This window comes from Pelodiscus sinensis, chromosome 1 (assembly GCF_049634645.1).
Source record: "Pelodiscus sinensis isolate JC-2024 chromosome 1, ASM4963464v1, whole genome shotgun sequence".
In the NCBI taxonomy this organism is placed as follows: Eukaryota; Metazoa; Chordata; order Testudines; family Trionychidae; genus Pelodiscus; species Pelodiscus sinensis.
In genome coordinates, this window is record NC_134711.1 from 304,680,688 (window position 1) to 304,695,479 (window position 14,792).

At 43.4% G+C, this 14,792-nt stretch overlaps 1 protein-coding gene across 2 annotated transcripts in view; it reads right to left on the bottom strand.

The window, feature by feature from the left end:
* TMEM123 (transmembrane protein 123) overlaps nucleotides 1–14,792 on the bottom strand; it is a 42,925-nt gene that overhangs the window by 17,119 nt on the left and 11,014 nt on the right. Inside the window, exons 2-4 of one of the 2 annotated variants that reach the window (XM_075919297.1) lie at nucleotides 12,446–12,499; nucleotides 6,860–6,916; nucleotides 2,077–2,106 (exon numbers count right to left, since the gene is read on the bottom strand). In XM_075919297.1, the coding sequence (XP_075775412.1) occupies nucleotides 2,077–2,106; nucleotides 6,860–6,916; nucleotides 12,446–12,499 (141 nt within the window). The remainder of the gene's footprint in view (nucleotides 1–2,076; nucleotides 2,107–6,859; nucleotides 6,917–12,445; nucleotides 12,500–14,792) is intronic. The other variant, XM_075919298.1, reaches the window with a different exon arrangement.

Consider the following 14,792-nt stretch of genomic DNA (forward strand, 5'->3'; position numbering starts at 1 on the left):
TCTTTCTACTTGGTGCATCTATCTAAATAATACCTAGCTCTTCTATAGAACTTATCAGAGCTCAACACACTTTATAAATGAGACCAATATCATTATCCCCATTATTCAGATGAGGAAACTGAGGCACAGAGAGGGGAAGTGACTTGCTCAAGATCATCCAGCAGGCCAGTGGCAAAGACAGGAACATATCTTTGCCACGGGTCCAATTTGGGAAAGCTGCTAACAGGCCGCTCCACTTTGTTTATCTAAATGATCCGCAACCACGGAGCCTCGCAGATCCCATTATCCCTGGTTCACTGTTTCCTGCCAAGACGAGCCATGGAAAGTGCTGTGGCCACGTCCTATAGCTCCCCTTGGCCGCAAATGGTGAACCGGAGCCAATGGGAGCAACAAGGCTCTGTAGCTGCAGAGCCTTTAGATAAATAAAGCAGAGCAGTCCATTAGCAGCTTTCCCAAAGGGGGCCCATGGCCCACTTTGAGAAATGCTGCCACAATATTTAGATGACACTGTAAATTTATCCTCATAACACACCTGTTTTGCACTGTTCCAATTTTACAGATGTAAAACCAAGACACTGGCTGGAAATTGACTTGCCTGTGGCAACACAGGCAATCTACCACCGAGCCAAGGATTTAACCAGTGCTGGACCAAGCTATACTTGCGCCCCGGACAGTGGGTGCGTGGTGCATGTGCGGCCCTAACCCCGGATACGTGGCACCTGATTGACATGGTAAGGGGCGCAGCGCCCCCGGGCGCATGGCGCATGCGCGGCCCCGCCCCTGGGTGCCATCCAATGGGGGGGCGCCTTATTGAAGTGGTAAGGGGAGCCGCACACCCGGCGTATGCACGGCCCCGCCCCCGGGTGCCCCTTACTGCTTCAATTAGGCGCTCTCCCATAGGTTGACACCCTGGGCAGCTGCCCGGCTAGCCCCCCCCTTAATCCAGCCCCAGATTTAACATATATCTCAAGTCAAAATCCAGAGTCAAATAAAAGTCCATCATTACCAATAATAGAAGGTCTGCAGACCAAATTATCCCGATAACAATTACACCTGTCTTTATATAACTGGTCTGAAGAGTGCATGGATACCACTGAAGTTGGAGGCTCCAAGAAGAGCCTATAATCCTTCCGACATAATACACTGCAGCAAATTCAGTCTGGCTTCCTACTGAAGGAATACTGACCCAATGCCCTAACCCAGTGATAGGGATACTGTGCTACCAGTCACTGCCTTGTAAATGAGATGTAGCAACCTGTGGTCAGTGACAATTGATATGGGAATATAGTCTTCAATAATTTTCATTGTGGCTATCTACATTTTGTTTAAGTTCCCCCCAAAGTTATGACTGGCTACAATATTTTGCTGCACATGACCTACTGTTCCCAAGCACCCATAAATAGTGGTCATATCTTGTGTTTGAAAAGTGTTTTGAAGTAATCTGGAATACAAAAAATCAATGTAAAGGACTGTTTTCTTATACTAATGCATGTCAGCTAATGAAGTTCACCGTACTTTTAACCACAGAGAAAACAGAAATGGAACATATTACTGATGGCAGTTATTCAGACATAAAAATGACAAAATTCTGTGCAACCATCAGGTGTTACTGATAGCACACTCAGTTTGATAAATCAAATACTCAAATGTCACAAAAATGCAATAGTGAAGTTGAAATCTAAATCTTAACTATGTTCCTTATGCTTATGTCTATATTCCTTAAAATAAGGAATCATGAGCAACTGAAGGAGACACATACAGACACTAGAGACCAATCTAGATTGTAGCATACTCAACTTGCAGCCTTTTTAGCAATACCATATGCTCTTTCTCCTCTAAGAGAACGAATCCAGTCGTGGAACCATATGCAATAGACTGTATTTCACAGACTAATCTAAAACAGGAAGTGGTTAAACCAATCAAATATCATTTAAAATGTACAATATATGAACACTAGCCAGATCAACTGTAGGTTTTAATAGCAAATTTAGTTAAGATTAAGAATTTGACTGCATCGTTAAAAAAAGTTTTAAAGCACAATTAAAAGGGTTATCAGACAATTTAAGTTAAACTCACCCAATGTAGTTGTGAGAGACCCATTACTATCTAAAAGGAAGAAAAAGAAAATCAATAAATACAAGTATTTGAATCCTTAGATATAAGAATCAAGTATTATGGCATTAAAATGCAGCTATCTATTGCTTACACCTTGTTTTGACTTGAAGATGGCAGACTGCCTGGCTGCAGCTCCTTTTGCTACATAATTAATCCATGGTGAAACACTAGTTTATAATTTACACTTGATATCTTTGTGCAAGTCCCATTAACAGAAACTGGAGCTGTGGATGTGTCCTAATGTCCCGTTCCAACGCTTACTGGAAGGACTCCCACTGACTGAGAGACTTTGGTTCAAGTGCTAAAGGAAGAAAATTCCTCACAGATGCTGATTTTTGTTCAATACCCACAAATAATCCTCTCCCCACCATGTGTCATCTCAACAACTCCACTCTGGCTATGCCTCCTATATGATACACAGGCTGCACTTTTGAACCCTGGGGAGAGTGAAGATGATGCTGGCCGGACATATAGAGAGCCTTTCTTTGAAGACACCAGGTAGCCACTTTTCAAGAAAATGACATCATCTTCACTGAATTCTGGGGTTGAACTGGAACAGTGCCTCCTAACTGACTCTCTGTTACATGAAGGTTTCAGACATCCTTGATCTTCAGACATGCAGAGTTATATCATACATCAATGACAGTTGCTATTCTAATTCCAAAGGTAAAAACCAGAACAGGAGTCTATTCAAAAACAAGCAAAACAGCAAAAAGGTTTCAAGTAATAGGTTTTTAATTTTTTTTAAAGCATATAACTTCCAAACATGCCAAACTGACACTGTAGTAATATATATTATCTCTGTGGTTCAATGTGTGTGTGTGTCTATATATAAATAAAATTACACAGCTGTGGTTTCTAGGCCATGAGCAGACACCCTGAACCACAATATACAAAAAAATCTGTGCTTATTTAAAGGCATTTTGATAACGTTCCTCAGCATGTTTGCACTCTCAGTCCCATTGCTGAATTATCTTTATTTTCTCATTGTACCAAGACTCAGTAATCTGTTTCTTTGCAGAAAAGAGGTATATTTTCTGTAAACTGTCCTCTTGCCATTTATTTAGTTTCAATAATTTCCATACATGAAGTGCAAAGTTTTCACAGGCACAAAGGGGAAACAGTGTAAGTCAATGAGAGTCAGCTTCTCTTCTGTGCCTTACCCGTAAAGAAAGTCTTATCCATAATATTTTACCAGCCAATCCTAGATGAAAGAACATCTGGTAACAATAGAAGACAGACATCTGTCCTTTTATCTTTCCACTTCATATATTAATTTCTCCGTAAAAGACCAGCTGTACTTGTCACTCATAATGCTAAACATACCTAGATTGCATTATTTCATATTTATTACATAAAGGAAAACAACTAATGATGCAGTTTAATATTGCATGCTTTTGTTTTGTTTTTAAAAAATGAATCTCAGTTCTTATGCAGGATAGATTACCCATGTTTAAAGATGGACACTTTCAGTCAAATAGTCAGAATGCATAAAGAACACCTCAGTTCTGAATAACTAATTTGTAATGCATATTCCGACTTACCATAGTGTAAAAAAGACCTAGTGATACGTCCAAATGCATCTATAATTTTTAAGCACCACAGTATGACATACTCAATAATTATCATTGTGACTGATTCATAAAACAAAACAAATCCCATTTTCTCTGAAGGAAACAGGGTTCTTCTACTCACTGCTAGCAAGTTGAGAATTTTCTCACCAACACTGTAAAAGCCTTAGTCTAGTGAAAAATTAAATGACAAAATTTGGAGTTGAATCACCAATTCAGGAAAGTTCTATGACCTATGACGTGCAAGAGGTCAGACTAGAGCAGGGCCCATTTGTTTGCAGCCCACGTTGCAGTTTGGGTTTATGTGTGGCTCAACATGCAGCCTGTGGGTGGGATCCTTTGAACATGGCCTCCACTGAGAACATACTCCACAACGATGAGGTGTCTCCCTGGCAGGGTGAGCACCGAAAGACACAAGTGGACGGGCTGGCTGGAACAGATGGGTACAGAGTGTCGGTGTTTCTAGCCCCCACGGAGAAGGTGCTGGGAGTGCTGGGGCATTGTGGAGAGTGCTGGCTGCTTAGCCTTGTGGGCAGAGCCTGAGAGGTGCTGACTGGCTCACACTGACCACATTTGGGTCCGGCACCACGGCTTAAGGCTTAATCTTTGTATTTATGCCTGTAACTGTGAAAGAAACTATTTGCATATATTTGCATATATATTTGCATGTATATGCAACTACATTTAAGTTGTGCTGTAAGTACCGTTGTGGTCCCCGGGGCTTCCAAAGTACAGTAGCCCTGAACAAGAGGATAACAATGGTTCCCTCTGTCCTTAAAATCTACAAATGTGTTTCAAATGGGGGTGAGCGAGTTTACTTAGATTGTAAGTTGTTTGGGCAGAAACAGTCTTTTTATTAGATCTGTACAGTGCTTAGCACAATGGGACTTTGGCTCTACCACAATACAAATAATATAAAATTAATAATAAAATAATAATAAAGCTACCTGGATTTATCTTCAGGCTACCTGGATTTAAGAACCATCTTGAGAGAGTACACACAATCTAAACTAAAAACGTGCGTGACAATGGTTTCCAATCTGATATCAACCTCTACTACGGATAAGGTAACTAAGATACTAACCTCTCTGTTCTTTTTCATTCATGCCTATGCTTGTATGCCTGAGCAGAGATTCTGCAAACAATGAAATTAAAATGTGCACCATTTCTATCATTACCGAAGGCAACCCAACTTTGGTAAGATTACATCCTGTTCTCCTTTTCTTCGTATCCACTACTGAATCCTTAAGTCAAAATGCTAATAATGGCTGCGGAAAGTACAGATGGCATTTCATCTGTATGAATCACCTCATGCTGCAGCACAATATTCAAGATCCAACAAGAACATCTAGGACTGAGCCAAGTGAGAATGTTCACAGCCCACTGCTCACCTCCTTCACTGCTACAGGTCTCAGGGCTACTTGGTAATCACCAACACCCAAAGAAATAGGAGTACTGGGTACTTATTAACTGACATAGACATAGCTCTTACCAAAGAAAACAACTCCTTCATTTATAGAGCTCTTTGAGGCAGAGACTGCTTTTTTGTTCCATGTTTGTACAGCACCTAGCTTGCAAAGAGATCCTGGACCATGGCTGGAGCCCCTACATTGGGGTGAGGAATCTTTTTTGGGTTGGGAGCCACTGACCCATAGAAAAATCAGTTAGGGGCTGCATACAAGTGAGAAGCAAAGTGAAAAGCCAGTGACTGAGAAGGAGAAAGACACTCCCCACATACTCTTTGCACACCAGAGCCTGAGGGGCCAGGCTAGTAGAGTTTGTGTGCTCCAGCCCTGTGGGTAGGTGTAAGGGGGGGCTGGAGAGCCAGTGCGGGCTCCCCAGTGCTGAGCCTCAGAGGCCAGACCCAGGCAAGCCGGGGGCCGCATCAGCCACTCGGCCTAAGGTTCCCCACTCCTGCCCTAGATGCTAGCAGAATCCAAATAATAAATAAGTGGTATTCTATTTGCGATAGTAAAGCAAATAATAAATGACAAAAATAGACACATGGGGAAGAAACTAGACTTCCTTCTCCTTCCTCTTTTAAGTGTAAGATTTCAGAGGGCCACAAAAGAGATTATTTTCTAATGCTTAATCAACACATGCTGGGAAGTGGTATGATATGTAAACTCTCATCCAACCCTTTACTAACATGTGAAACAAGCCTATGCCAAGCTCCCACAGAAAATGATTTTGGGTTTCTCAGTTCTCCTGCCATGATTTGTTCCCTTTTAATATTTTCATGTTGCAGCAAAACCAAGGCTGGAATATTGCAGGACAAAGGAGATGGATAATTTGTTTTAGTAGCAGAATAAAAATTACATTGAAAATTCATACCTTCAGCCCTGCTAAATATGGGGTAGGTGTCTAGGGTAGCAGGGCAGAGTTTTACAAGGTTCTATGTCTACAGTTCCCACCCATTAATTACACACATTGACTTCTTTTACTGTAAGACACCTGGCGTTATGATCCTGCTTGCTCCCTCAAATGGTAGATCATTAAAGTCTGAATAACTTGTATTATAAATAAGGATTGGGGGACCTCTATGCATTAAGGTTCTTCCCTCAATGAATGGAGGATGAAAGCTGGTGGCATACCTTTAATAGAGTGACTTGTTCTTATTGCAAATATCTTGCTTGAACTGCAGGGTTTTGTGATTATAGGCTCCATGGAGACAGAACATGTTTCCATGGCGCAGCTACCTCGGAGCCTCATCCAAACAGAAACATATCTTTCTTTCCCTCCCCCAAGACACGTGGATTCCCACCTGTTGGTTACATTCACAGACTACTGCAGAGTAGGAAAACTGAAACATATATTCGCTGTTTGCACAGCAGCTTATTCACTGTCCTTCTGCACTAAAATGGAATGTGTTTGCTAAAGTTCAGAACAACCAAGAAAATTAATCAAGGAGCTTTAGATTTTTCTTTCTTGATTTTTCTCAGCTTATCGCATTGGGGTGCTCATGGCCAGCAAGTTAACTGGAATAGTGTCACCTTTAATTTGACCTATAAAGTTAAAATCTTGAGTGGTCTCTTAATTGTGCCATTCTGTTAACGTCCCCATAAAATGAAGTGTTTCAATCATGGTCTATGGAATGTTGTCTGATTTTAATGTTTGGATATTTTTTGTGCTTGCCTATATAGTGCCAGAAGGAAAAGGGTTATCATACTTACTGTGTACTGAAGTATTTGAAATGGAATGCATGCTTGTGGCTGTACTGGATGCAGGCCCTTCAAGAAAAAAGAAAATGGTGAAAGAATTAAGTTCTCTAGCTTTAAAAACAAGCCATTTTTGTGTAAGCATAATGTACTGCAATTGAAGAAGCAACTCCCAATGTTATGCACACCCTTTTTTTAGGATATCCAACTGCTGGCCAGGACTGGGGTCAGAGCAGAAAGCAGAGTCACACAATGGGTGGGTCTTGTTCTACTACAGGCAATGACAGTTTTGCCATTGATTTATTTCCCTTTCAGTAAGATCAGGGCCACATTCTTTAAGTCCCATGATCCCCACCCTTGATAGGTTGGAGTCCTGCTCACCTGCCTTTCTACTAATTGCCTCTTCTTACTCCCCTTCACATTGTGCTCTGTTGCAGCTGCTGCATCTGCTAGCGCTCTGACTGCCCACGTCTGGACTCTGGCATTTTGAATTTTCCCCTTTTTATTCTAGTTTAGCTTTTACGTATTTTGGCTTTGTTATCTTTCACTGCCCCTAGCACATTCTCTCCTCTCCTGCTTCTGAATTTGTTTTAGGCCAAGTCTACAGTAAAAATAGTAATGTCAGTTAGAGGTGTGCTTTTTAATGACATTTCTATATTGGCAAACCCTTGTGTAAACAGTTATACTAGTGTAAGATTGTAAGGTTATTTATTGAGTTTATTTAGCTCAGGGAACTGATACAGGGGAACTTATACTGGGAAAAATCACTTTTTCAACAGCAGAGGGGGCATCTATATTGGGAAGGTTTGCAAGGATGCAGATTAGGTTTTACATCTCCATTTTCTCCTTAACTTCCATATCTCATTTTTAAAAATTATTTATTGTTTGTATTCCTGGAACATCTAGGAGCCCTAGTAACAGACCAGCACTTCACCGTGCCAGGTGCCATACTAAAGCAGAATAGAAAGTAAGGATGTTAAAATGCGGTTACTTTCCTAATTGAGTAGTTGATAGATTTTTTTAATTGACTACTCAATTAGTCGATAAGGGTAGGCAATTACAGTTCTTAGTCTGGGTTGTGCCTGGTCCCAGCATAACCTCCCCCACTGCCGCTCTGCATTACAAGGGACAGAGGAGCCTGCCTGTGAAGATGCTGGCTCAGTCCCTGGTCGCTCATCGCACAGCATAACCACTTCCTTCCTTGCTGCTGCTCCGTATGACAAGGGACAGGGGAGTTGGCGCGCAAAGATGCTGACCCAGAGACTGAGCCAGCATCTTCGTATGCCCTCTCCCTTGTCCCTTATAATGCAGAGTGGCAGAGGGGAAGTGTGGGGAGGTCTATCCTGTGTAATGAGTGACCTGGGACCAGGGAATGAGCCAGCATCTTCGTGCGCCGGCTCCCCTACCCCTTCTAATGCAGAGAGGCGAGGGAGGAAGGGGGAATGCGACTGGTCGACAGTGCTAACAGATAATCTCCTGCTTATCAGTTAGTTGACTAGCTGACTAGGATAGAAAGACAATCCTATTCTTTCAGTTTTTCTTTTGCACTCTCCTAACACGCTTTTCTTATCCCTTCTCTCTTTTCAGTTTTCCTGTTCTCTCCATGCTATTCCCCTTTGCCCCGTCCACCCTTATTGGGGTGTCTCTGCTCTTCAGTATTTATATCTTTGTAGGGCTGTAACTCCTCACCCAGATTTGAGGCTACTGGTTCATTCCCCACTTTTTCCTCCATCAGAATTGTTCTGTGTTCCTCTCCTCATTTAAGGAAGTTGTGGCTGCCCTATGTTCTTTCTCTTTCCTCACATTGCTGGTGCTACACAACTACTGCCCTCCACTTCTTTCCATAATGATTGAAGAGATAGCATACTGAAAAGAGCTGCCTGGGGGCAAAGAGGGAGAGGAATGTTTGGAGGTATTAGGAGCAGAACAGAGAATCACAGAACACTAGAACTGGAAGGGACCTCGAGAGGTCATCGAGTCCAGTGCCTGCCCTCACGGCAGAACCAAACATTGTCTAGACCATCCCTGATAGATGTCTATCCAGCCTGCTCTTAAATATCTCCAGAGATGGAGACTTCACAACCTCCCTGGGCAATTTATTCCAGTGTTTAACCACCCTGACAGTTAGGAAGTTTTTCCTAATGTCCAACCTAAACCTTCCTTGCTGCAGTTTAAGCCCATTGCTTCTTGTCCTCAGAGGCCAAGGAGAACAATTTTTCTCCCTCCTCCTTGTGACACTCTTTTAGGTACAGGCAGTCCCCGGGTTACGTACAAGATAGGGACTGTAGGTTTGTTCTTAAGTTGAATCTGTGTGTAAGTCGGAACTGGCGTCCAGATTCAGCAGCTGCTGAAACTGACCGCCAGTTCTGACTTACATACAGATTCAACTTAAGAACCCCAAGTCCCCAAGTCAGCTGCTGCTGAAACTGATCAGCGGCTGATTCCAGGAAGCCCGGGGCAGAGCAACTCTGCCTCGGGCTTCCTGTAGTCAGCACTGGTCAGTTTCAGCAGCGGCTGACTTGGGGACGCCTGGGGCAGAGCAGCTGGGGTGCTGCTGGGTTGCTCCAGTAGCGCAGCTCCTCGGCGCTACTGGACGAACCCAGCAGCACCCCAGCTGCTCTGCCCCAGGCGTCCTGATTCAGCCGCTGCTGAAACAGACCAGCAGCGGCTGAATCAGGACGCCTGGGGCAAAGCAGCTGGGGTGCTGCCGGGTTGGTTCAGTAGCACCGAGAGCGGCGCCGCGGGACCAACCGGCAGTGCCCCAGCTGCTCTGCCACAGGGTCCACAACAAAAGCCTGGTCTGCTGGGGGGGGGGGGGGGAGCACACTAGTTGTGCCCCCCCCCCAGCAGACCAGGGACACGGGGAACAAAGCCGCAGCGGCGGGGTGCCGCGCCTCTGAGGCTTTGCTCTGGCGCGGACCCGCTGTGGCTGCGGCTTTGCTCCCGGTGTCTCTGGTCTGCTGGAGACGGTCCCCAGGAGACCAGGGGCACCGCGAGCAAAGCCGCAGCCGCGGCGGGGTCCCGTGCTTATGAGGCTTTGCTCTGGCTTTGTTATCTCGCGGTGCCCCTGGTCTGCTGGGGACCGTCTCCAGCAGACCAGGGACACCGCGAGCAAACCCACTGGGGCTGCGGCTTTGCTCCCGGTGCCCTTGGTCTGCTGGAGACGGTCCCCAGCAGACCAGGGGCACCGGAAGCAGCTTTTCTCGCCCCGGAGGTCGAGGTGGCGGACCGCTGCCTGTGAGCTCCGGGGCGAGAAAGCCCCGTTCGTAAGTGCGGATCCGACGTAAGTTGGATCCGCGTAAGTCGGGGACTGCCTGTACTTGAAAACCGCTATCACATACCCTCTCAGTCTTCTCTTTTCCAAACTAAACAAGCCCAATTATTTCAGTCTTCCCTCATAGTTCATGTTCTCTAGACCTTTAATCATTCTTATTGCTCTTCTCTGGATCTTCTCAAATTTCTCCACATCTTTCTTGAAACGTGGTGCCCAGAACTGAACACAATTCTCCAACTGAGGCCTAATCAGTGCAGAGTAGAGCAGAAGAATGACTTCATGTGTCTTGCTCACAACACCCCTTTTAATGCATCGTAGAATCATGCTTGCTTTTTTTGCAACAGTGTCACACTGTTGACTCATTTTTAGCTTGTGGTCCACTATGACCCCTAGATCCCTTTCTGCAGTACTCCTTCCTAGACAATTGCTTTCCATTCTGTATGTGAAACTGATTGTTCCTTGCTAAGAGAAGCAAGCATGACTTTCTTAAAAGGTCTTGAGTTCCCTACAGTTTGTAATCTCTAACTCTAAACCTCTCCCTTTCACATGATTCCATAACAGCTCCACACACAGCATTTAGTAGATTAACATTTAAAAACATATTAAGCAAATTACACATAAGGAAGCATGTACACACACAGTTTGCTGGGCAATTTTCATAACAATGACTTCCATGCATTCTGTTTGCCACCTATAGGCTACGTCTACACTGGCAAGATTTTGCGCAAATACTTTTAACGCAAGAGTTTTTGCATTAAAGTATTTGCACAAGAGAGCATCTACAGTGGCATGTGCTTTTGTGCAAGAGATGTGCTTTTGCGCAAAAGTATCTGTGCCAGTATAGACGCTCTCTTGTGCAAGAAAGCTCCAATGGCCATTTTAGCCGTCTGGCTTTCTTGAGCAAGAAATTCTTGTTGCCTGTCTACACTGGCCTCTTGTGCAAGAACAGTTGCGCAAGAGGGCTTTTTCCTGAGTGGGAGCATCATAGTTCTTGCGCAAGAAGCACGGATTTCACACATTAGAACGTCAGTGTTCTTGCGCAAGAACAATCCTATCAATTAATTAGCCTCAGATAATATTTTATTTAATAAATTAATTTGTATTAAATGCAAAACATGTTTTGAATTTTTTCCTTATGCTGCCAGCACTTAAGATAATTTTATTAAATAAAATTAAAATGCACCTGTATATATTTAACTGAATTTGAGTTTCCATTCAAATAGCCAGACACAATCACAAGTAAAAAATTAATCTAGTAAATAAAAATTAATCATTCACAATTTTTATGTATTAAAAATGTAAAAATTAAGAATCTGAATAAATGTAAGATAAGCTATATAACTGCTTAACTAAATACATGCAGATACAGTGTATCTTCCCGGTTAGCAAAAAGAAGCACCACATTTAGTAGAATATATTTATTTGTAAATCAACATGTATTCATGGTCACCGAATAATGAGAATCAACCTTTGTTCAGAAAACAAAAGTACAAATAATTAAAATCAGTAATTAAATCATTGATTTAAATCAATCTACCCTACCACCCATTGCTCGGGGCTGTGCCTATAGACAACATGTAGCCTTTAATGTTCTCTTGGAGATCCAGCCATAGCTGCACAATACCTGGAACAGAGCCACTATTCCATTTTATTTTCAATTTAAAAATCAAATTGAAATTGGGAACTAATTATTTTCACCCATACCTTCATTAAGAGGGGATGCCTTCCCTCATCAGCCAATGTGAATGACCCTGCCAATTGTATGTTTGCATTTTCCTTTTAATTGTGCACTATGGGAAGTCTGTAGCTATAGACACCTTGCTTTAAATCAGTGGTTCTTAACCGGGGGTGCATGCACACCTGGGGGTGCAAGATGCCCTTTCTAGGGGTGCAAGACGTGCCATATTTTCATGATATATCTTAGGTTTAAAACTGACCTACTTCAACAATTTTTAATAAGTTGAACATATGTTAATTTAATATTTAATTACATAAAATTAAATGAAATAAATAATTAAATTAAATAATTTAATATTTAATAAGCGAGAACATATTTTGAGAACCAAAGGGGTGCAGGATGTATTAAAGTTAAGAACCACTTCTTTAAATGATCACGTTTTCATATTTTATTCCTCTTCCTAATTTTTCCACCCCACTGTATTTTCTCAGTACTCTGCATGCTGCTGCTCCAGGATCCATGAAAGAAGCGGGGGTTGGCTGCATTATACTAATTATCTAGTACATCTGGAATCTCTAATGTTCTTTTTTGTCTTAGGAAATTCTTGTAGAAGTCGCAGGACCTGTTTTTCCCTCAACCAGAGGCTTACCTGGCGTTGAAGATTTTGGACTAGATGGGGAGAACTTGGTTGTTGTGGTGTTTTCTTTGGGGGAAAAAGGAAAAATTGTGTGTTAGCTATTTTACTCTGATTTTCAAAATAGATAATATTGGTAAAGATAATATTGGGGTGCTGCTGGGCGCCAAGAAGTGGGGTGAGGAGTGGCGCTGCGGGACCAACCCGGCAGCACCCCAGCTGCTCTGCCCCGCCGCTTCCCCAAGTCACCGCTGATACCTGCAGCCCCAGCTGGCCTGTCGCCGGCAGCTGCGTGGGGCTTCACCCACCTCCCTGCAAAACGGCGGAGGGCTTGCCCCACGCCGCGCTGTTCCCCACTGAGCCCTCTCCCCCCAGACCCCTCACAGCCCCCCTTCTGGAGTACCTCCTGATACTCCAGCATATTCGATAATCTGGCATTCCCTGGGTCCCAAAGGTGCCAGATTATCAGAAGTTTACTGTATTATTATAAAGCTAATGCTGGAAGAAGGATAGCTCAGTGGTTTGAGCACTGGCCTCCTAAACTCAGGGCTGAAAGCTCAACCCTTGAGGGGGCCATTTAGGGATCTGGGGCAAATCTTTCAGGGATGGTACTTGGTCCTGCTGTGAGGGCAGGGGACTAGACTCAATGACCTCTCAAGGTCCCTTCCAGCTCTATGAGATAGGTATAAATTGAATCCTAAAGAGTATTAAGCTACTGAAACCAGCTCTGAATGAGAACACCCACACAAGGTTTCAGTTCCCTTTAACTTCACAGGGTCAGCCTAGTGCTAGAATATGGTCTACGTACATGCAACTGTTACAAGGGGAGAGAAAACACATATGCACATAATACAAACTGCTGAGTTTGCACAAGTGACTTGTGGTGGTTACTGATTTTTGTGACTTACCATGAAAACAAACACAATGGAAGAGATCAATGATCCTGCATTGCAAAATGTACTGTTGTTTATTGCTCTAACAAGCATTGCTTAGTGCTAATTATATACACCAATACACAATAAAATACAAGCCAATGTTCTGTAATCCAGGAGGTTTCAAAGTTAGGTCATGGGCCGTTGATGGGCCGTGAGATAAACAAAGTGTCTAAGTGTCCATATGCACAGAGCCTATTTCTAGTCAAATGGAAGCTGCGAGACTCACTGCCTAATAGGGATGTAAGCGACTGGTGGGGAAGCAGGAGCCGGTGCTGGGGAGGGCCATCTTAAAAGCCAGTTCCCCCCTGCACCATCTCCATGGGGGCAGGGGAGGCAGTGATGTCCCTACTGTTGTGCCTCTCCCTTTGAAATGTACGAGAGCTGAGGCACAGGAGCAGGTGACTTTTACATTTCAAAGGCAGAGGCACAACGGGATAGTGAGTGCCCCCTTATCGACTAATTGAGTAGTCGACGGAAATTCTAGTTGATTAATTTAAATATAACATCCCTAGTGCCTATGGACTTAGATAAACAAAGCCTCTTGCGGCCTGCCAGGAGCTTACCTGGACAGGCCTGCGACCCAACTTTAAAACCCTGCTGTAATTTACTTCAGACAGAAGCTTTAATAATGAAGCTGTCACACCCCGCATGCTTTATGAAAACTGGCTTATGAATATGAACATGCATAACTCAAAAGTTTTATGCTAATATCTCATGTACCATATTTTTAAAGTTACAATTTGCTGAGTGAGTCTATCCTGTTTGTGCATGTAACATTCTTGTATGTTAAGTTAGAAATATGAAGCGTAACTCTGTTTTTAAATCTAAATGTGCTAATGAAGGTCATTAGTGATAGTTTAGGAACTTAATGGCTCAGTACTCGAACCAAGAAGCTGTGAATTAGGGATGTGAATGGTTAACCTTAATGGGTGAGGCTTACCTGTTCCAGTTAACCAATAGGATCTGGAGCAGCTCCCTGATGGCCAGAGGGAGGGGGATGCTCCAGCCCTGTGAGGTTCACCACTGGCCTTGTTCACAGCGGGGAGCTTCTCTCCACACTCACCTTTAATTGGTTAAACATACTGTTTAACCAGTTAACCACCTAAATTTTACATCCCTATTGTGAATGGTCTTGTTTGTCCTGAAAACCCAAACTGTGGTTGGTTCTAGAAACACATGTGATCATTCCACATGGCCCTGGAATCCATCTTGAATCTAGTCCTGGTGGTGGGTGGTAGTGGTGGAGTCTATTTAAGGAATGGAAAGCAATCTATCCTTTGTCTTCAGTTGGCCTTTGAAACTGCCTTGCCCTCTGTAAGAGGATATATATGAAGAGACCTGGAAAGACTGTAGCAAAAGAGTGTTCTTAGCCCAGGTAAAAGAGTGTTCTTAGCCCAGGTAAAAAAAAAGATCAACTCTGGCCTGAG